The sequence below is a fragment of the Vigna radiata genome, chromosome 7, assembly GCF_000741045.1.
Source record: "Vigna radiata var. radiata cultivar VC1973A chromosome 7, Vradiata_ver6, whole genome shotgun sequence".
NCBI classification, from domain to species: Eukaryota; Viridiplantae; Streptophyta; class Magnoliopsida; order Fabales; family Fabaceae; genus Vigna; species Vigna radiata.
The window spans coordinates 38,649,920-38,673,365 of NC_028357.1; the positions used below are offsets into that span (position 1 = coordinate 38,649,920).

General features: G+C 33.2%; 2 protein-coding genes across 9 annotated transcripts; both read right to left on the bottom strand.

Annotated features, from left to right (window-relative positions):
* Window positions 1-942: 942 nt before the first annotated feature.
* Window positions 943-7,077, bottom strand: LOC106766776 (protein IMPAIRED IN BABA-INDUCED STERILITY 1). The gene is made up of 9 exons (XM_014651525.2): window positions 6,206-7,077; window positions 5,478-5,762; window positions 5,031-5,348; window positions 4,108-4,335; window positions 3,465-3,562; window positions 2,756-2,843; window positions 2,110-2,637; window positions 1,574-1,706; window positions 943-1,387 (listed from the first exon to the last, which is right to left on the bottom strand). The coding sequence occupies exons 1-9, from the start codon at window positions 6,503-6,505 to the stop codon at window positions 1,368-1,370; spliced, it is 1,998 nt and encodes a 665-aa protein (XP_014507011.1). The 5' UTR covers window positions 6,506-7,077; the 3' UTR covers window positions 943-1,367.
* Window positions 7,078-15,125: 8,048 nt separating this feature from the next.
* LOC106766777 (formin-like protein 20) lies at window positions 15,126-20,305 on the bottom strand. 8 transcript variants are annotated; one of them, XM_014651527.2, is made up of 4 exons: window positions 20,003-20,305; window positions 19,554-19,676; window positions 17,256-17,381; window positions 15,126-16,896 (listed from the first exon to the last, which is right to left on the bottom strand). In XM_014651527.2, the coding sequence occupies exons 1-4, from the start codon at window positions 20,223-20,225 to the stop codon at window positions 15,437-15,439; spliced, it is 1,932 nt and encodes a 643-aa protein (XP_014507013.1). In that variant the 5' UTR covers window positions 20,226-20,305; the 3' UTR covers window positions 15,126-15,436. The 8 variants fall into 8 exon arrangements, with proteins under 8 accessions (XP_014507013.1, XP_022639342.1, XP_022639346.1 ...); XM_022783621.1 differs by having other exon boundaries at window positions 17,256-17,384; XM_022783625.1 differs by having other exon boundaries at window positions 15,126-15,377; window positions 17,271-17,384; window positions 20,003-20,302.
* Between the last annotated feature and the right edge of the window lie 3,141 nt (window positions 20,306-23,446).

The following is a 23,446-nucleotide window of genomic DNA, read 5'->3' on the forward strand; positions in this document are numbered from 1 at the left end:
GAGTTGGTTAACCTTTTCTTTTAAGAAGTCGTTTAGGTCATACTGATTTTTGAGTTATTTATAAATTGTGCAGTCTGAAAATCTTTTGGATTATCTTCTGTTATAGCATTTTGAATCATACAATTCTTAGTATTAATGAATTTTGAATTTTCAAATGTAAAATTTTAATTTTAACTTCTGAATTGTATAACCAAGAACTATTTTTATAACACTTGATAATAGAACTACTAATTTTAGATTATACAATCTAATATATATATATATATATATATATATTTTAAATTACACAAACTAAAAAATATATTATATAAATAATTCAGACTTTTTATATAGAAAGAAATAATGAGATGCAAAAAGATGGAGATGTGAAGAAGTGCTGCGGAATTAAATCCCCTCTTATCTTTTCCGGGTGTGTCTAGAGCTAAAGCCCAATAAACAAAAGGAATGAAACGACACACAGAAAAAGTTCGTATGAGCCCAAGAAGTCCAATAGTAACTCATGAAAGCAGTTTCCTACTGCACCGCCATATCTTCTTTCTGCACTACCACATTTTCTTTTTCCATTTTGCCTTTTGTAACTGTACAATTTAAAAGTCAAAAATGGCTCTTCTGTATAACTCAAAAGTTTTTCCTTAATAAAAGACTTTCAGATTATACGATCTGAAAGTAAAAAATATTTGAAAATTTTACTTAAAAATAATTTCAAATTGTCCAATCTAAAATTTAAAAAATGACTTTCAGGTAATCCAAAAATTAGATAACTTAATTATGTAATCTTGAAATCATTTTTTTTTTCTGGAAATCATTTTAAAATTTCAGATTATGCAATCCTAAAGTCTAATTGTGCAATTCAAAAATCCTCCATCATATACTATTGAAGCCTATAAAAAATAGTGAAATAGGAATTTTACCAATTTATACATATTCAAGCAATGCAGATAATGTGTGTATGTAGTATGTAGATTGGTGGATGAAAAATCGAGAAGTAGATAACGATTACCAAAGGAAAGATGTTTGAGGAAGTTTAGATCATAAAGAAATAAATTTTCATATATTATAATTGACCAAAAATAGAGAATCCACGGTGAAAAAGAAGTAAAAGAAGAGCTTTTTTTCCCTTCTCCATGGCCTTCTGATTTCTGTAAACTGAATTACACTCCTCAAATTGGTTAGTTTCCAAGCTTCTATTCCTGGTACCAACTCATGCTGCTGGATACTGCGTCCATGTGTACATGATGATGTTCATTTGTTGCTCAAAATCATCGCAGCTAGTGAGCTTGGAGAATGAAAAATGGTCCTTTCACAAGGACATTTGGTTTGAAATGCGAGGATCTATTTCCTCCCATGAATAAATATCACCATTGGAGTTACTTCCCTTGCTTCTTACCTGCAATCCATGTCATGCCAAAGTTCTCAGCCAATTTGATCGATTCACTTTGTAATAACATAGTTCCTTGATAATGATTTCAAGAAGTCTAGGCACAAAAATGAATGAGAAAAGATTGAAGAGTGAGTGAAAAAAGCAATTGCTTCTTCTGCTTGTGACAATCTTTTAGATATTACTGTCACATACCTCTCTGAAACCATGATCTTCTGACAGTACGCCGGATGTGACGCTCATGTCTTTCCAAGAGCTCATCAACTGTGTGCATTTGAGATAGCAGAGGCCCTGAAAACTCCACCTTTTCTCCTTGATCCTGGTAACTCTGTTAGGAGGAAATAAATAAGAAGCATGTCCATTGAAGCGCACATAAATTGCATATTCTAGCTTCTGGTCCAAGTAAATTAACAACTAGGGCCAGTAAAGTAAATTAAAGAGTAAACTTCAATATTTTAAGTGATCGTTAGTTAGACTAACTTTTTTAGTTTTAAATTGTCATTTAAGAAAGATATTTCTTTACACCTCATTGTTCTAAACAATGCAGATATGAATATTTCAACCAAATTTGAAGATCTTTATGCTTTTTATATGTCATCAATGGTCCCAAATTTAATCTTGAAAATAGAATCCCTGGTCAATCTCCGCATAAGAAAGAGTCAGTTAAGTTTCATGCCTCAGAATGCTTAATGCCATATTAGTAGTGAATGTAGCAAACTAAATAAACTTACCAGGTTACTTCTCTTGGATAATGAGTCTTGCCTGTTATAAAGCGCCATGGAAAGTTCTTGTGAATGGTACTCCTCAGTATCAAATGAATCTGGACGATCAAACTTACTCCATTGATTTTTCATGGCAAGCTTAGAAATTTCAAGTAGGTCATGGCCCCTTGAGTTGGTGCATGTCCCGAAAAAATCATTATTTTCGTAGTTTCTGGATTCAGAATTATTCCTTGAATTTATTGTAGAAGTTTCCAATGAATTAAAGATGTACCCTCTAGAAATAGAACGACTGTGAGTTCTAATTGAAGTGTCATCTCTACGCCTTTTAGCCCATGCAAAGCCACTTGATTTTGAAACTTGCAATGGCCCAGGAAAGGGAATATCTACTTGAGATGCCTTCTTCACATGGGAATCATCGTCTGGTTTACCACCAGACTGCTTTGGTGCCCCCTCACCTGCATTAGTGTTCTCCTCTTTAAGTGTGTGGATACATCTATCATCAATCTTTTGGGAAGTCTGAGTTTGAGTTGCCAAATCCTGTAGGAGGAGATATGATGCTAGGTGAGATGAAAATACATTTTTGGTGATTAGAGCAGTGCTGGATATCAGTACATAAGAAACACCATGATGGAAGAACAAAAAAAGCAAGATAGACCTCTGCTGGGGCTAATTTACTCAGTGCTAGTGGCTTTCTTGATGGTTTTCTTGATTCTGGTACACCAGCTCGCCCACCAATTTTTTTCCTGGAAGTTCATTGACGTATAAGCTCATGAAAAGGCAACAAACGATGATTGATAAAATGGAAATTTGAAGATTAAATTTAGTTTATGATGTTCAATACTATTGAAAGCTTCATATCATCTTTTCAGTATTACAACCGTTAGAGTCTGTTTGCCACATTGGGACTCCAAACGGACCCTTAATTAAAGATATATCCCGGAAGAACAAATACAATACTCTTCAGAGATGGTGGATTTAGTATTCCTGCCTCCATTGCAACTGGAATTGAACCTTTGGTATTCATGTTATAATAGCTGACTTTCCTTCCTAATTTACTGTTCAAGGATGCCATTCAAGTAACGTTTGGAAGATAAAAGAACCAATCTAACCTCCCCCTCATTCTAACACCAAATCTAGACCCTGATAGAATATTCAAACAAACATTTCTTTAATGGATCAACTTAAGAAAGTATGCTGATGAACTTGACCAAGTGAATTAAACATGCAGATGTTCTCTTGGTTATACCATACCACTCAGACAGAAGGAAATACATGTCTTGGTGCGCTGGTTCATTACGACAAACTAAACCTTTCTTAGACAGTAAAACTCCAGAAAATAGACAGAAAAAATTATTGATTTTCACCTTCTTGACTCCTCTTCATGTTTCGCATCAATCTCCTTGCTAGGTGGGTATATTGGTAAGCTTGATGGGTCGCATGCATAAGGTTTTGCTTTGAAATACTGAAAAGTGGTAAAATTATTGTTAGAAGGCTAGAAGAGTCCAAAACCATACATCAATGCTGCACATGGTCATAAAATTTGCAGATGGATGATGAACAAATCTGTGTATAGGTTAGGACTAATATCACAAACATGTCAGAAAGATTATATGCCTAAAAAGATATTATCAAAATCAAAATGGAAAAAGGCAATCAGAAGACCATGCTCTGTTATAGAGATTAATCACTGAAAAAGAACACTTAAGTGATTTTTCTTAAAAGTTGAGTTTAAGTTTAACTTCATAGAATCGACTTTATAGAGTTAACTCTAAATCCACTTTCTAAAATTTTATCGTAGTCTATCCTAGACAAGGACTGCAATTGGACAGTCTATAAATATCTATCATACAAGTGAGTGAAACCTGACCATACAAGCTGACTTAGAAATGACCATATTATTATATACAAGTGAAATATCACCGACTTTTTACATGGTTGAGATAGACCCAAATCCATTTTCTAACGATTTTCAACATATACAAAACCAGCTCTGCCATGATGACTAACCTCTAATGAGAGAGCAGAGGAGGCAGTCCCACGTTTGCTTGGTTCAACAGAAAGAAGAGTCTGTAGAAGATTTACACTGGATACGTGAAAATCTTTAAATGTCTGTCGGAGGCAACTATCGTATGGTTGTTGTGGCTTGAACAATGTTGCGTGAGGAAGTCTGGTCTTTTTCCAGTATTCTTCAGGCGGGGAGCCACAAAGCTTGAAAATTTTGTGCAGTTGTTCAACCTAAATGTATAGCAAAGTTGAATTCAGAATTGATTGAAGAGAACAGTAAAGAACAAAATATAATATTTGCCATTTCCAGTTGATTAGTTTATTATCAATTAGCCGGTTAACAAGCAATCTATGAAGTTCAGTTCCACTCTCCACTGTATCAAGATCATATATAATTAAGCACACCACAAGAGCACCCATGCAACAGGAAGGGGACTTAATATGTACTTGGATTAATTATTGTCAACAACTACATAAGATTTATTTCGAACTTTACATTGTGACTCGTATGGTAAAATTAGTATGTAATAGAAACAATGGATGAAGCTCAAATCAGTTTGTAGGCATGGCAAGAGAACACTACTTGCTTTTAGACGGGCAAGACAGTTGAGTTGAGACTGATATTTATGCATTTCAAGACTTTAGTTGAGTTGAGACTGAAAAAAGACATTCTCTTGAAGAGCATATAAGGTGGCACAAATCACAGGCCATTTAGGCACGTGACCAGTTTTTTTTTTTTGCACATCAACAAATAAAATGAAACCTTTCTAATAGAAAAGTAGTTTTACTATTTGTTGTAATAAGATCTAATCCAATTCTCAAATTCTCACTAACGAGCATCATTAGAGGGTAATCTGATTCTTAACACAAAATATCAAATGGGGAAGGGAAAAAGTCCATACATTTTGAAAAGTTTACTTTACTACCTCGGTTCTCCCCTGAAGTATAGGCTTCCCAATTAGTAATTCTGCAAATACACAGCCAACACTCCAAATATCCACGGATGGACCATAATCTGTTGAACCGAGCAAAAGTTCTGGAGGACGGTACCATAACGTGACTACACGACTAGTGAGGGGCTGCTTGTTTCCAGAATTGGAGAAATTTGCGAGTCCAAAATCTGCCACCTTCAATATCCCTTCATTATTCACTAAAAGATTTGATCCTTTGATGTCCCGGTGCATCACACCCCGTGAGTGACAGTGCTCAAGACCAGATAACAATTGTTTCATGTAGCATTTGATCTGCACAACAAAATTATTTCATCCTTTCAGCTAAGCGACACAACATTCAGTTCGCACCTCTTTTGTCTCAGTTTACAAATCACTCAACACTTATCTCATGGTGTATGAGAAACAAAATAACATTCATACCTGTGATTCACTAAACTTGATTTCTGGTCTAGACAAGAGCCCCGTGATGTCGTGCTCCATGTACTCAAACACAAGGTATATGCTACAAGACAATCTAGAAGTAATCAAGCCCTCCAGTTTAATGATGTTTGGATGATCAAGCCTCCTAAGAATCATTATTTCTCGTGCCATAAACCTCACACTCTCCGGCTCAAAATTGTCAAATCTCACCTTCTTCAAAGCTACTATCTTTCCGGTCTCAATCTCCTTTGCTCGGAAAACACTACTATATGTTCCCTGGCCAATCTATTCATCCAGTTTCCAAATATATAAAAGCCAACTTATCAAAACTCAATAATAAACATTATAAAGCAGCGCGTTATATACAACTCAAGAGAAACCAATCATTCAACAGCGAATTTTCAATTGCATCGTCAAGCTTTTTAAGATTTCTGCAACCATAGTTATGACTGCTCTTAAATTTTTTTATAATATCTAATATTGTGATAAGAAAATTGAGATGCAATTAGAGTTGTGTTCGTCTAGATATTTTCTGCAAAGTCATTGTGATAAAATTGCTGACAGCAACAGCAATTTAAATCTTATCTATACCATTCCAAAATGTTTGAGAAATCTCATCCATGACTCTCATTTTTGAAAGGCTTCCTAGTTCGTCAAATCACAAAATTAACACCACCAGATAAACCATAGATAATTTGAATGAAATGGTGGCTGGTATTTATACGAACCTTTTCAAGTTTCTCATATGCGTCAGCTCGAAGAGGAACCCAACCGTGAATGGCCTCACTTGCGACGGCGCTGAGCCACGCTGGCCAACCTGCCGCCGCCTGCTCTCCCTCCACGTACTTGCTCAGGTTACCCAACCTGAAGCTCAGAGACTCACTTCCACCATTGGAACTCGCTCTCCCTGACTCGCCCAACTCGCTCCTACCAGACTCAGTCTTCTTCTTCCTGTTCTTATCCGACTCAACCGAGTGCTCAATCGCGGGTGTGACAGAAACAGCCTGCTTCGCCACCACACACCCCATTACGTTACGCCTCACCGCACCATATCACTCTCAACCCCTTCACCTTCCGACCCACCACGCAACCGGTTAGCTTCGTCCTGTGCCTCGGGTGAAGTTAGCTTCTTTGGGAACCAAAGAGAACGAGAGCGAGCATCAGCAACTGTTCAACATCGCAAGGGCAAATGGGTCTGATCTTTTAACCTCACGCGACATGAACTCAGACACAGGCACGAACTAAAACTTTGTTTCACTCCCTTTCTCACTTTTTTTTTTTTTTTTTCGTTTCTCCGGTAATTGCGGAAAGAGAGGGTGGATGTTGGTATCTTAATGAGGCTCACTGAAACACAACGCCGAAATCAACGGAAGGATCAAAGTCTTTTGTGCGTATTTGGCTTTTTGCATGACAACGAACGAACGAACGAACAAAAATGCGAAATACTGGTTTTGTTGTATTTGTAACTACTCACTACTGCTAGTTTGCAAATTTGTATTATAATAGGTTTGTTTTGCCAGTGAGCGTGATGTTGTGTGTGAGTGAAAGGTAAACTACTTGAAAGTAGAGAACTTTTGCATGGGCTTGATTAGAAGAGCGCGTGTGAAATCGGGAGGTTATAGTATATGACAGATATATAAATTAATATATTCCGTTTTCATTCGCCTTATGGCGTCATCATGTCAATTTGCTAATCACCAATTATTATCAATCACAATTAATTTTGCTTCCACACTGATAAATGGTATTGGGCTGTCGTTGTTGTGTTCATTAATGCGTCTTCCTTGCTTGAATTTCCACTTTCTTTGAATTTAAGATTTGAAGATTATTTTCTATTCATACTTCATGCACCACTTTACGTGGGAACAGGGTAATAAAAGGGTGATTTTTCGTATTAATCACTTCTTGAAAATAATAAATATTGTAATAATCATTTCCCTGCAATGTTGATAATGGAAGGAGATGTTAGTCTGCATAAAATTCGCTTACTTGAACTGTGTCTGCATAAAACGCTGACATTTTCATGTTTACTTCCGTCAGTTACTGACTTAAAGTCCACGCATTCTGTGTTTGATTTTGATAGGTTGAAATAATAATGGGGGCAGGCACCTCTACACACAAATTTTCTTCGTGCTTTGACACTCGATTATGAAAATAGAACAGTGTCTATCTATCTTGCTTCTATATCCTTGGTGTATATATTGACCACAGTTCTCACTTTCTTAGAGATAACGCTTTGGAATGTTTGATATTTTTGAGTGGGTAGAAAGCGTGCTGCTTAGGATATAGGCTGACTAGGGAATTCGGAGTCTTGGGACCATTTCTGTAGATTCCAGAAAATATCCCCAAATTATCCCATTTGAATTTGATGTAGACCAAAAATATTTAAACGGCCTAGGCTCGTACACATGCTAAATTAGCTTTTACCTGCTATAATTTACCATGTTTCAATAGTTCTTCCTATCTGCACAAGAAAAGGAAAACCAAACATTTCTTCTAATTAATAATGCAGAAAAAAAATGAAAGCGGTGTTGTTTTAAATAATTATTTATGGTGCTAATGCGTTTAGGAATTTAGTACAATGATTAGGCATGGTGTAAGCATAGCTGACTTGAGTGAAAGAAGGATAGCATGATGATTTGATCACCAAAACCTTGTCTGCATTATTAATGTGCTTACCTTATTTTCAGTATGCTGTTTTCTCAGTATCCTAATGGCGAGGGAAAAGTTTGCAGTGTGGCTCCCACTATATATCTTTCTTCTTTTTTCTCTTTTCTCTTTCTGGGTGATAAAAGGAAAGGGGGATCCAAGCATCGAACAGCTATTTTCACCATTATGATTACCATTCTATGTAGTTTCCGGAATCCTAGAGTTAACAGTCAGCATAGGATTAAAGTAAAATAAGTGAGTAACTTTCCTGATTCTGCAAGTCTTGTTATTCACCTAAATAATGGTTTGTGCTGTTATGCAAATTGAAGCTTTTTCATAATTTTGTCTATTTAGCTACAGGGACACATCATACTAGGAAGTCATAATTTAAGGAAATAAGGCTCATAGTTGCTGGATTGAGTCACGAGTAACTGAGATTAAGATCAAGATTCGGAACTAGAAACATGAGGTAATAAAAGTTTTTGAATTTGATAATAATGACTGGAGTTTAAATATCAGTATCCCACTTTCACCCCATCTTACATTCCTGTATTTCACAAATTAAACCACAAAAGTAGGAAAAAAGATTTTTAAAAACATGGAAAACAAATAACTATCAAAGTAAAATATAAAGAGTTAAACAATATCGATTTTTAACTTTGTTAAAAAAAAAATCAGCCTTCCTTTTACCAGTTCTACATGTGGTGCCTTTGACATCACTGATGCACACTGATAATAGTAACTCTTTTTAAAACTTTTAAAGTAACTTCTCCAACCCCTCCCCCAGAAAAAGAAATGGCTCTGATAATATGAATAAAAAAAGGAAAGATGGCTCTGAGAAAAGCCATAATTGCTGCCTCGTGCCTCCCGTGATCTAATCAAGATATCCCACAAAGCATGAGGAGCACTCAGAAGCAATGATAGAAATAAACAATACCAAAGTGATAACTAATAAATACATCTATAGATGAAACTATGAAAGAAACCCTTGCATTAATCAATGTCAATAAATGCAGACAAAGCATTATTCAAACTCACAATTTAAAAGAAAAGGGGATAAGTGGTTAATCACAGAGCTAAAGCAGGAAAAAGCTTGTCTTTTAGATTTACAACCTTGCACCCATCTTTCCCTGGAAGTTTCAACCCAGTTATAAGAAAAAATATGAAGATGTACTGCATGTATTTACTGCAGGGTAAACACAAAGCTGAAAAAGCCCCCAGATTTTTAATGTGCCACAGTTGATCAGAGAAAATAATCTTTCCATTGAATGCATTTATTAACTACTCCAGACATTTTGACAAAGTTGGCTTGAGAATAATGACAAACAGTTTAGTGGCATAAGTGGACTTATTTAATCTTCAATATATATATATATATATATAGGGTGTTTCAAATTGCAACTTGAGGAAGTTGACAAGAAACAGAAAACCAATGCATGCGCACCTAAACAAGATTAAACTGATAAGCTTAATTTCCAAACAAGGAAAAAACTCAAAACAAGTGAGTAAATGTACACCAAAAGAAACAAGTGAGTAAATGTGATGTTGAACAAGCATGAGAATGGAGCTGTTGTGATTAATTTTTGAATTTATTTTTTTATACATGATGGAGGAAGCATCACCCTCTCCACTGGAAAAGGTGTCAACGAAACTTAAAACCAATAGCAGTGATTAAAAAGAATAAAGAGTAATAAAATGAAGAACAAAAAGAGGTGGGTGTGGTAGGTTAAAGGTTGGCCACAAGTGGGGATCCATGTCAGGATTTGGTTTATAACTGTGGTTTAGTTGGTGCAAATATTGACTAGAGAACCTACATACGCTTAATGAAACCACAAACACCCAACGACAAGGAAACCAAAGCACACCAACATTTCCTTCTTTAGTTACTTTATTCTTTTCTTACACACTTTCTGGCCATGCAACATGTTCATGTTTTTCTCCCTCATCATTACTCAACCAGAACTTAACCACGTCACAAAAGGAACGGCCAAATCTTTGTCGAAAATTTTAAATTCGACTAGAAATAAAACTAATTTATAATATATAACTAAATGTCTTGGTTTAAAAGTTGATTTAGTTAATAAATTTAATTAGTGACTCTTAACATTTCTAATTGTTTGTTCAAAGACTGAGTGTATAAGAAGAGCAACTTAATTTGATAGTAATATTGATTCCATTTGTTAAGTACTATCTACTTAGTTATGGAAACATTTATTTCTAAGGAAAAAGAGAAAAGGGTCAACGTTAAGTAAGATTATGACTATGATGGTGGGGTTTATAAAGTTTCTATAAGGTTTTAAGTCAACTTGTGGCCATTGTTTTACATTAAAAATATATACTTTTATTAGTTTCTTATGGTTTAGTTTCCAACTTATAACTTTTATATAAAGTAATTGCTTAAACGGTTATACTGAGGTGATTATTAATTAGTTTATTATAATTATGAGTAAATATTAAATTCATTTTTTTTTCAAAATTAAAGAATAGAAACATTTTCAATTTTTATGAATTAATTTTTTTTATTTATATAAATTTAAAGAGGTAGTCTAAATATTTCTTGATGAAAAAGAAAAAGTGAGAACGTGGTTCCAATGGATGTGAGCTCTACATTTGAAAACTAATTAGTCTAAAAATAGTCCATTTTGTCACCCTATAACTGTAACTATAGTATACCAGATAATTGGTTGTCTTCAAATACAAGTAAAGCGTTGGATTACGATTGCATTTTTTCCAAAACTAAATTCTAAAAACTAGTTTTCAGAAAGAATAATTTTACGAAAAAAAAATAGTTAGTAAAAATTGGAAGAAATGCTTAGTGGAAAAATAAGTATTTGAAACATATCTCCTTCCTTATATGAAGTTTTTCGGAGAAAACTTTTGAATAGAGTATACTATCGATACGATTGATTGGTTTTTTCAATAATATGTAGAGTTTCACAATATTCAACATATTCAATGAAATGTAAATTATAAAAATAAAGCTCCAAATCGAAGAAAGCCAAAAATTACCATAACTGTATATAATGTATGATGATCTAAGTTTTCTTATTTTATTTTTCCTAAAACGGCAAATGTATGCACAGATTATCAGTTAAACTTTGACAATCTAAGTAGAATTATACACATAATTCATTTTAGATCAACGTTTACTTAGTAAGAATTCAAACAGATATAAATTAAGTATCTTATAAAGAATCTATATAAAATATTCCAATCAAAATAAGATGACTCTTTTATAATCATAAAACTCTAATGATTTTTCTATTTATCTCCGATTACCATTTATCATTGAAAATCTCATTCTTAATAATTACAAAAGAGGTTTTAACACTCAAGTTAAGTAACGATAATATATAAAATTGATATAATGGTAAGTTGGAAGAGATAATTATTAGAATTTTTGGATTATATATATATATATATATATATATATATATATATATATATATATATTATTTAAATGTGTTAGAATCATTATGTGATTAGTTAAAATAATAAAACGATCTATTAATACTAAATTTATAACTGAAGACATAATTGTTATGAAAGGTTATTGTGTACATATATCCTAAATTAATATTTTGATTTGATGAAAAACCTAAGTGGAATTGAAATATGAAATGTGACTCACAATAGTTATAAAATGAATTATAGTCTCTATTTATAGAAAAGAGAACATTTGTGTTGTGTTATAATTTTGTTTTCTCTTCATCTCATGAGGAGAGATAATAAAAGTGGTGTCTAAAACTCTCTATATTTGAAAGATCGTATATCTGCCGTTAATTTCATCATCCACATCATTTCCAATGAAAAACTTAAACACGCTTTCACATCCATTTCCATCATAAATTAGGTTATGAGTTCATTAAAGATTAATATATGATTATGTTATACATTTTGAATTTGATAAAAGCATATAGTTTAAACACAATCATTATTCCTTAGGAATTTCCTTCAATTGGTAGTAGAGTCAACCCATGCTCTAATCATGTGTGATTTTGAAAATTTTGAAATATGGGTTCTAACTCATATCAACATTATAAATATGCATAAAGTTTTGAGATATGGATTCTATGCATTGATATAATTAATAAACATGATTAAATGGATATGCCCAAATAATATAATGACAACTTTTGAACTCATAAAGTTTAACACATTTGTAAGGACATACATATGTGATCCCAATGAGAGATTATTAGAATTTTTGGGTCACATATATATTATTTAAATATATTAGAGTCATTACGTGATTGGTTAAAATAATAAAGTGGTTTATTAATATTAAATTTATGACTGAGAACATATTTGTTATAAAATTTTATTGTGTGAATAACTAACGTAATATTCATGAGAAGCTGAATTGGAATTCTTAAAATATGAAATGTGACTGACAACTATTATAAAATGAATTATGGTCCTTATTTGTAGATACGAGAACATACTTATTGGCTTAGAGTTTTTTTTTTCTTCATCCCTACTAAGAGATATGATAAAAGTGATATCTTCTACATTTGAAAAATCATATACCTGCGATTAATCTCATAAGAGAGGTTGTGGGTTCAACTTCTTCCACTAATAAAGTACTAACAACTAACATTATCAATAAAAAAAATTTAAACTATGAAATGTGTAAAAATTAATATGTATTGTATTTATACTACTTTGTTGTGGGCTTTTTACTTGTGGGCCTAGTGTGGGTCTAAATTGTTGTTGGCCCAATTCTTAAATGAGTTATTAATGTTATAATCTTGATTAACGAAGTAGTTTTGCATAACTAGATGATTATCAGTTGCTAGTGAGGTAATTTATAATTAGAGGTAAGTCGAGATGCTTTATGGTGTCATCGAGCAGAATTGTTCAAGTGACTAACACATATCATAGTTGTATAGTTCATAAAATAATAAAATGTAACAGAACTAAGTAAAAAGACATATCTGAACAAATTTAATTGAAAGGGAGAAAAGTGATGGAAAGGATAAATAAGGATGTGGGTGAAGGTAGAAGAAAGGAGATGAAAGGTAAAAGAAACTCATTAAAAAAAATCATTCAGATTGTCCAATATAAAAAAAAATACAGCTATTTTGTCTGCAACATCTCCTTTGACAATGTCTGTTTCGTCCATTTTTTTTCTAATTTATTTTTATGTCTTCATCTCTTAATTTTGTTCTCCAACATTTTTTGATAAAACGTAAATTAACACTTCAAATGGTACATATAAAATGAAAGTATTTTAGATCTATGATGTATAGGTAATATTAATTAATTTAAAAATATTATGTAATAAGATGAATCTTATTTACTTAAACCTTGTGTTGCGTTAGTGTTTCAAGGGAGAATGTTGGTCCTTCTACTGTTAAAACATTATTTAGATACATTCTCTTGACACAAAAGGAAATGATTCTCTATCTTAAGAATGTAATGGAATTATGAACCATTAATCACCATGATGTTGTGTTCTTATGACAGGAAGATTAATGAATACAGCCAATTTTGTAATATCCCATGTAACATCCATGTGGTACAAATTAAATGAAAACTGTTGGAGAGATAAATCCTAACTGCATTATGCTAAGTGAATTAATTTAGTATGTTGCAAAATTTTAGTAATCTTTCTTGGCACATCAGTTTAAAAGGGACAATTTCTTTTATCCTTTTGTTCAGGATGCCATGGATGGCCCTACTCCCTCACACCCAACAAACCTTTAAGCTGTGAAAATAATAAATGCAATATTAAATCGCTTCGTAGCATTTCAAAAGTACTGTATTCTTGTTAGAAATCGGAAAAACTAAAAGACGATAAACAAGTTATTTTAAATATATTTTTTTCTATTTTATTTACTTTTATTCTAAAGATTATGAGCCACTTGTTTAAATTATCTATTACAAAAATAAAAAATATCAAAAACAAAAATAGAAAATAGCTTTCTTAAACGGTTCTGAAAAGTTGCCCTCTTAATGTACTGGATTAATGGTTGGACAGATAGATTACTGACCAACACACCTTTGAAAAAATATATATTATGACAAATCTAATCAAATTTAAAACTTGATACATAATAAAATAATAACAATAAATGAAATAGTGAATAAAGTTTAAAAAATAGGAATTGATAGCTCAAAATTTAAGACATTATTTTGAAATAACTAATATTCAAAATAAAGTTCTAATATCACCAAAATCCATAAATAAAAATTACACAAAAGCATGCAAGAACAAAAACAATCGGACTAATTCAATCGTTTTTATTGATCCAAGAAGATTCAACTGGAAGCCGTGACCGCTGTTGCATCCTACACCTCATCACATTTCTTTTTCCTCCCCATCAAAACTCCTTCCGGAAAATAAATTCCGTAATATAGGAGCCGGTAATTGCTTTTTGGAAAAAAATTTCCAGAACTTTTTATTGGGAAGTGATAGGGTGCAGGAAACAAATATTTTGAAATCCATAAAATCCAAAATCAGATTTCAAAATAAAAATACTTTCAAAATCAAATTTTGAAATGCAAAAAATTCAAAACCCCGCCTTCAAAATCCAAGTAGATCTAAAACCGAATTTCGGTATCCGAATTTTGAAAATCCAGAAAAAATCAAAATAAAAAAAAAAACCAAAAATTATATTTCGGAATCTGAAAAAATCGAAAACAAATTTCAAAATTTAAGAAATCCATAATCGAATTTAATAATATATATATATATATATATATATATATATATATATATATATATATATATATATATATATAATCTGATAGTGTAATAATGAACATCACAGTAAAATTTGGAGGTGGAGGAAGAAAGCTCTCCAGATTTTACTTATCTCCAGGAAGGGATACCATGTTCATGGACCAAAAATAAGAAGTGAACGATAGGCCCTGTTTAATTAATTAAGCAAACGATCTCAACCATTTATCAGGAAAAAAAAAAAGTCAAACAAATCTATAATTACCGCACATATATGCAAGTTTCTTATTAAATATAAATTGTTGATTTTGTCATTGATAATAGATTTTTTTTCCCTGTTACTTTATAGGTTACTTTAAAGAAGTCAGAAACCTAGAATTATTGTTAACAACTAGGTCTAGATGTCAATCCTAACGCTAGACCAAATGGTATGAGATAAAGTGAAACAATTGTTTTTTGTCTAAAACTTATTTGGCATGAGCTTCTGTTTTCAATACATTATGTTGTATAGTTGCTTGTTACAGTTAAGATTCATCCCTGTGGCAACTTACAAGCATCTTTGTCATCTTTTGGTTTAAATTTGCCAAGCTTCTCAGCAATACTTCTCAACAGTAGAAAAGACACATTACATTTGTGGTTCTCCATGTCTTCGTAGTTCTTCCCATAAACTTCCTTGTAGTGCCCTTGTAACTTTGCTCCAATGTAAAGGCTTTAAAGAGGATTTACGGGGTTCAGCCCCTGTAGGGCGCGCATACCCACGTCCTCTCCCTCTTGGATCAACTCCAACATTTGCACCTTTTGCACCAAGGGGCGGAGTCCGCCACCCAGGAGGTGTAGGAGCACCAGGAACACCTGGGGGAGGTGGAGGAAGAGGACCTCGACCACCAGGAGGAGGCGGAGGAGGTGGTGCTGCAAACATTGAGGGAGGAGGAGGTGGTGCTCCATACGATGGAGGGGGTGGAGGAGGTGGTGTTCCATACATTGGAGGAGGAGGTGGAGGAGGTGGTCCTCCATCGCCTGGAGGAGGAGGTGGTCCTCGACTGCCTAGAAGAGGAGGTGGTGGAGGTGGTGTTCCATACATTGATGGAGGTGGTGGTGGAGGTGGTACTCCATACATTGAAGGTGGAGGGGGTGGTGGGGCTCCACTTGATGGAGGAAGAGGTGGTGGAGGTGGAGGTGGTGTTCCATTTGATGGAGGAAGGGGTGGTGGTGGAGGTGAGGCTCCACTTGATGGAGGAAGAGGTGGTGGTGGGGGAGGTGCGGCTTTATACATTGGAGGAGGTGGAGGAGAGGCCACACTTGATAGAGGAAGAGGTGGGGAAGGAAGTGTGGGTGGAGGTGGTGGTGGAGCTTGACTAAAAGGAGGTGGTGGCGGTGGTGGTGGTGGAAGAGGACTATTGAAAGGAGGTGGAGAGGGAGGTAATGAAGCTTTAGCAAAAGGAGGGGGAGGTGGTGGGGGTGGTGGCGGAGGTATAGGTAGTGTAGTTGAATATACATGTGAATTAACTATAGGTGGTGTAGCTGAATATATATGTGAATTGGGTGGGGGAGGGGGAGGGGGAGGCGGAGACAGGGGTTGAGTTTGAGGTGGGGTTGCTGGTGGAGGTGAACCTTTATGTGATGCAAATGAGGGTGTTGGGGGAGGAGGGGGTGGAGCCCTATTTGTTGAAGCTGTAGGAAAAATGGGAGGAGGGGGAACTGATGGAATTTTATTCTTTGGAAGAGGAGATGCTAGTGCTATCAAAGAAGGAACAGATGAAACTTCATACCTTGGAGGTGGTGGCGGTGGAGGAGGCTGTGAAGGGATCACTGCAGTACCCACTTGAGAAACATCCAGTTTAACATCAGTGCTTGTAAATGGAAAAGGGGTTGTAGGAAGTGTTAAAGATACTCTAGTCTCTCCAACCATTGATGAAGCCACAGATTCCCTAGGGGATGGAAAAGGTACTAAGCTTCCTACATTTTGCCCAAAAAAGGGAGGCGGGGGTGGTGGTGGGGGTGGAGGGAAAGGAAGAGAAGTTTCAGGTGGTCTCATAAATGCTGTTAAAGTTGAAGGTTGAAATGGTGGCGGTGGAGGTGGTGGCCCTGTTTAATTAATTAAGCAAACGATCTCAACCATTTATCAGGAAAAAAAACAGTCAAACAAATCTATGATTAACGCACATATATGCAAGTTTCTTATTAAATATAAATTGTTGATTTTGTCATTGATAATAGATTTTTTTTCCCTATTACTTTAGAGGTTACTTAAAAGAAGTCAGAAACCTAGAATTATTGTTAACAACTAGGTCTAGATGTCAATCCTAACGCTAGACCAAATGGTATGATATAAAGTGAAACGATTGTTTTTTGTCTAAAACTTATTTGGCATGAGCTTCTGTTTTCAATACATTATGTTGTATAGTTGCTTACTACAGTTAAGATTCATCCCTGTGGCAACTTACAAGCATCTTTGTCATCTTTTGGTTTAAATTTGCCAAGCTTCTCAGCAATAGTTCTGCAACGACACTGATTTCCAGGCCGCACCACATCCCCGTAAACAGCCATCTCAATTATATCAAGCTCCTTATCTGCTAATTGATCACAAGTAGAATATTGAGCTAAGAAACATGATTGATTATGCAAAAATTTGAGCACTACACAATTTACTTGTTCAACAATATACCTATAAGTAATTGTGAAATAGACATATAATTTCAATGAACATGTCAATAATTGATCAGGCCTAGATCTGTTAGAAAAATAGAGAAGATTTTATTGCATTTGGGACACGAAAAAGATGGATTGATTATTCTTTTTATATTAGAGTAGGTTTTAGTTATTATAGACTTTTCATGTAAAGTCACTCCCTTTTATCTCCAGCATCCCCCTTAGTTAGAAAATTCTCAACAAATTTTCTGCATACCAAGTCATTTTCTTAATCATGTAAAATGTTTAACCTTGAGGAGCTTACTGAAAATGAAATCTTGTGTCTTCAGATGAACTACCTCCACCTTTTTCTCATCAATTTTTTTTCTTATACTTGAATGTCCACTGACCCTTCAACTGGTTATTTGTCTAACCAATTCCGTCAATTGGTCTATGATCATCAATTCTATGTCTTTTGACCCTTCAACAGCACAAACCACAAAATCAAATTTTACGGTAAATCAAATTTTACGGTACATGAATGAAGAATCTTCTATACCGCTCGCAGCCATCTTCCACATTCTCTCCATAATTCATAATTTGATTTGCAATCATTATCACCTTGTTGTTAAAATAAGAAATTGATTCGTCTCCTTCACTCGCAAGGATTCAAACCCTCCATGAAGAATTTGTAGGCACACCTTCTTTACCTTGTCAACACCTTCAAAGGAGTTTTTCAAAATCTCCCAAGCTTGCTTGGGTGTGAATGCATTAGACAATCTCAAACATGATGTCCTCAAAAACTTGATAGGTAATGGTAAGTGCTTGCTGATCCTTCTTCTTTATCTTCAACAAAGCCTCACTCTCATTTGGAGACAAAGTATTCTCAGTTTCCTGTTCGGTATAACATTTATCTATAACCTCCCAAGCATCTTGATACCCCAGCAGGGCCTCATCTGACCGCACCAATTGCCATAACTCATTGGTAAATGAGCACCTTGAACCAAGATCAAGATTCTGTTTGTCATCTATCAACTCACTAAGTGTATCTCTCAATTATCAAAGCCTAAGCTCTCATACCACTCTGTTAGAAAAAAAGATAGGAGACTAGAGAAAATAAAGGAGATTATATTATATTTGGCATACTAGCTGCATGGATAGGAACTCTATTTATAATAAGATTAAACCAAAACTATTACATGAATTTACGGCCAAATAATCACAATGTCAATAACCCTTAGGATACTTGATAGTTACATAAAATAATACTGCTTGGTTTATATCAACTCACGCCCTTTTATTTTTTCACAACCCTTCATTTTTTACTATTATTTCAAATAAATATCATCAAACAAAAAAGGGTCCTAAGTGTAATGTAACAACAATTCTTTTAACGGGATACAGTGAATAAACTACCCATAACAATATTAAGTCCAGGATAGTGACTGCCAATCAATCCACTTAAAATCAATCTAAAAATGTATTGCCAACTAATTTTGGAGATCTTCAGAATCAGGGTGACTAATTTAAGATAACTAGAACGAAACATTCTTAATTGATTCAATTAAAATGAAGCATTGGCTGAACTAAGAAATTCACGTAAAACAAAAGAAAGGAAACTAAGACATGAATAGAGAATTTCATTTAACCGCTTTCATTATTTTTTACAAAGGTGAAGTAGTCCATAACTCATAATGTGTAGAGTCCAAAAAGTGCAGGCAAAAGCTTCTAGTGAAGAAATTGAAGGACATGAATGTGTACAGCATTTAGAAAATCCCAATCCGTGCAACCAAGACACGTTAAAAAAATTGTGCAGATACTCTTCAATGATGCAAGCTATAAATTGAAAAAACCAGCAATTGAAAGAATCACAACTATTACCTACAATTTGGGCTGTATGTTGAAGAGGATTGAGGTTCTAACTTTACTAAGGTGACTGAGTTCGAAAATAGGAATTGTGATTTTCAGTACCTAAAAATAATTCTATCATTTGTTCCTCCACGATGAACAAAGATGAATAAAGGAATTCCTCAAGCCAGGGAAGGGTAAATGCATAATAAGAAGATAAAGAAAGAGTGAAATGCAGAGATAGACAAAGACAGAAGCAGGCATACCAGTAAAATTAACCTCACACGAGTAGTCTTTCAATTGATTAGAATCAACGTCATATTTGTCCGATTTGAGTCTGTTAACTCTTGATTGAAGTATTTGACAGTTATCTGCTGTAGACTCACCACCTAGACCGCAACATCACGAGACAATTAGATCAATATCAAATTACAAAATAGGAAGCCCAATTGGCTATTCATTCGACGACAAACCTAATACAAACAACACGGGTTTTTATACGCATCCAGTCACTTTTTTTATATCTGGAAATTTCTACCAATTTTCATTTAAAAAAAAACAACTGAAATTATCATTGTCATTGTCATTTTAATTTAGTTCTATCTTCAGTCACTTCCCAGAATGTTCTCTTAACTAAAAGTACGATTCTTATAGAAGAAGAATAGACTACGGAAATGCCGCAGAAGAAATGAATGGATTTAAAATAGAATGAAACCTTTGGAGAAGGGGATGATGTGATCGTACTCGTAGCAGAGGCAGCCGATGCAGTTGTAGAAACGTTTGCAGACAATGTTACCCGCGGCGTCTTTGCGCCACCTCTCAGGGTGGCGGCCGGGGACAATATCAGCCTTGGACCAACAGATGGCCTTGGCGTTTGAGTCGAAAAACCTGGGCCTTTTCTCGCCGTCGCCACGAGAACGAGGCGGAGAAGAACTCATCCTCCTTCTCGCTCTACACTACAGGGAGCAGGGAAAAAGGAGATACAGCGGAACAAGAAGGATCTATGTTTTTATTTCTGATTTAACAAATGACATGAATCTCTAAATATTCTAATAAAATATAATTTGTTTAAATAAAAAATCTTATCTATAATTTTTTTTTCACAATTATTATTCTTATTTTATCTTTTATAATATATTTATTTATTAAATATTTAAAATTAATAGTCATTTTAATTTATTTTATATAAAATTATCCAACAGTGTTTTTTTTTCATTTATTTCACTAATTTTTGTTCTTTGTACATCTCACAATGTCACGGTATAAATTATTTTTATTGTAGAAATTAAAAATTTAATTTGGTTTAGTATTGATAACTTTATTAAAAGTCCTAATTCAATTAAGTGTCGTTTAAACAAAAGTATAAATCTATAATAATAAACGTTCTGCTATAATTAAAATCAATATTGTTCAAAATAATTCGAAAAATCTCCAAGTTTTTTAATAATCTCGTCGTTTTATGTGTTAGTTGGAATATTTGTAAGGTCATTTATTTCATGAGTTATATTATTATAGTACAAACACAAACGAGTGAACTAACATAATCTCAAATTATAATATATAATTAAGGTGTAAAACTTATCTTATAAACTAAAACTGTTAAAACAAAAAATTCGGTCCGGTTCACTACGAGTTGATTCACTAAGTGATCAAATCTAATCCAATTATTTATTAGTGAGTCAAAAAAATTCGAACCCGATCCAACCCACCACAAGTTGGTGGGTAAATGGGTTGATTTACTGGTCCATTAAATAATTTTTTCAAGCAAAAAAAATAATAAATATTTTTTTATAAAATTAAAATTAAATTTTAATAAAATAAAATTAGCTAGGTGGGTCGGTGGGCCAACCTGGTCCACCACAGGTTCAACCTGCATGAACTGGGTTTAAATAAGCTGGGTTGAAATCTGACCTACATAAAAAAAATACAATTTTTTCAAACCCAACTCGGCTCGAACCCGTGGTGGGTCGGGTTGGCCTGCGGATTGTGACCCATTTTGACAACTCTATTACAAGCCGACTTTGTGGAGTTGAGTTAGGTTTAAAGTCAACTTCTAACAGACATAAATACAACATATTTTATCTTAATCATTAAGTTAACTTCGAACCTATCTCCCCCGCTCTTTAAGGATTTATGAGCAAAACTCTGATGCTACTCGCATTTCAGTCTATTTATTAGTCTAGTTATGTTTTTCGTTGCATGTGAGTCTTCTTCCTCTTGCATGTGTCTTTTTAATTTTCTATGAGTTTATGTTGATAAATGATTTTAACGATATGTCTTTATGATGTTTCATATGCGTAGAAAGAGCATCTTGTAGAACTGGAGATGTTTTGGTTTTATTAAAGTTGTTTGAGTCGTTTGTCAAGTGAGGAATGCTAAATCTTTACTTTGATGATATGCTTGTTTTATGATTATTGTTGATTTAAGTTATTAGTTGTACAATCTTGAGTTAGAATTTCTATTGCATTTATGATATTGTGAAAATCATGTATGATAGAATTGAATGGTGAAATTGTTGTTTTTGTGCATTAAATTTGTGATAATGTGGTAGAATATGTGTGGAATGATAAAACTTTGTAATTGATGTTTAGGATGGTTGATTTGAGATGTTAAGTGGTTTTATGGATTGCCTTTGTAAGACTTGAATTTGATAATAGGACATTTATTAAGTCAAGAATCACGAATCTTATTATCATAAAAATATAGAACATTGAGAATTGGCTTAAGGAATATCAAATTACACAAATTAAGCTCAAAAGAAGTTGGGGTTTTCTAATACCGTAGTGTGTCACTAATAGCGTTGGACAACACTCCAATAGTGGTTTTTCTAAGCGGGTTAACCAATATCTCATTGGACTAGATTCTTCCAAGAACGCTTCTGTCAGAGTTTTGTTGGACAGTAATTAAACTATCATGTTTTTTTTGTTTTGAATGTGATGATGAACTTGTTGATAAATATGTATGTACGTAGGTATTTTAATTGACCTTATATGTTATATTGATTAAGAATGATGAAGTAAAGTGTAGTTTATTCTAGAAAAAGGAATTTCATGAAGAAGTTCTATTTGTTGTGTAATGTATGTATCTATATAGGAGTCCAATCATCATTAAATAAAGTAGAATGGTTAAAGGATTTGGTATGAAAAACTTTTTGAAATTCTAATGGCCTTAATAAGATTTATTTTATGTGTGAAAGTTATTCATCAGAACTGTTAAAATCTTTGAACAAATGTATACGTCTAAATGATTGAGTTGAAAAGAATATTTCATTATATAATTTATATTTGTATAATTAGTATTACAATACAGTATGTGTTTATTTATATAAAGTGTTCCTTTTATATATTGGTTTATCTTTCACTATCTGTTGTGTGTTATGTTTTTTTAGTGAATACTTTATTGCACATGAAGATATAGCTGTAAAAACATCTTCTATGGTTAAGGATCAATTATGTGGATATTTTAACCATATTTAATCATGTTAATTATAATTTTGTAATAGAGTTGTAATATAGTATATTAAGAAAATGTACAAAGGTGATAATATTATAGTCCTAATATACAATATAAATTAAATTATTTGTCTTCTAAATATTTAAAATAAAATATTTTATTTCAGTACTATAATACTATTCAAATGGAATTTCACATAATTATATTTTTATTAATAGTTCATAAAAACATGTATACAAAGATCATATAAATATTTTTATTTGTGTTTCATTTCGTATTTGTCAACTATTTTAATATATATATATATATATATATATATATATATATATATATATATATATATATAACATTTATAATGGAATAAATTAGTTTCCTAACTTTTAATTATGAATTTCAAACTAGCCTTCCAAATTTTAATTAATTTTTAGTTTCTACCCAACTTTACTGAACAAAAAAAAGATAATTAATCACATTCTATTTGGATAAGGAAAGCACTAAAACAGAAAATAAATAAATAGAGAATAAAAAAAATGAATTAGAAGAAAAAACACGTGGGTGGAAATAAGGAAGAAAACTGGTTAAATTTAAAGATAAAAGAAAACAATTTAATTAAATTACATAGTTATTCTTATAAAAAATGTGAAAAGATCAAAGATAAAAATCTTTTAGGAAGACAGGTACAATCCCAAAAATCTAAGTAATTTCT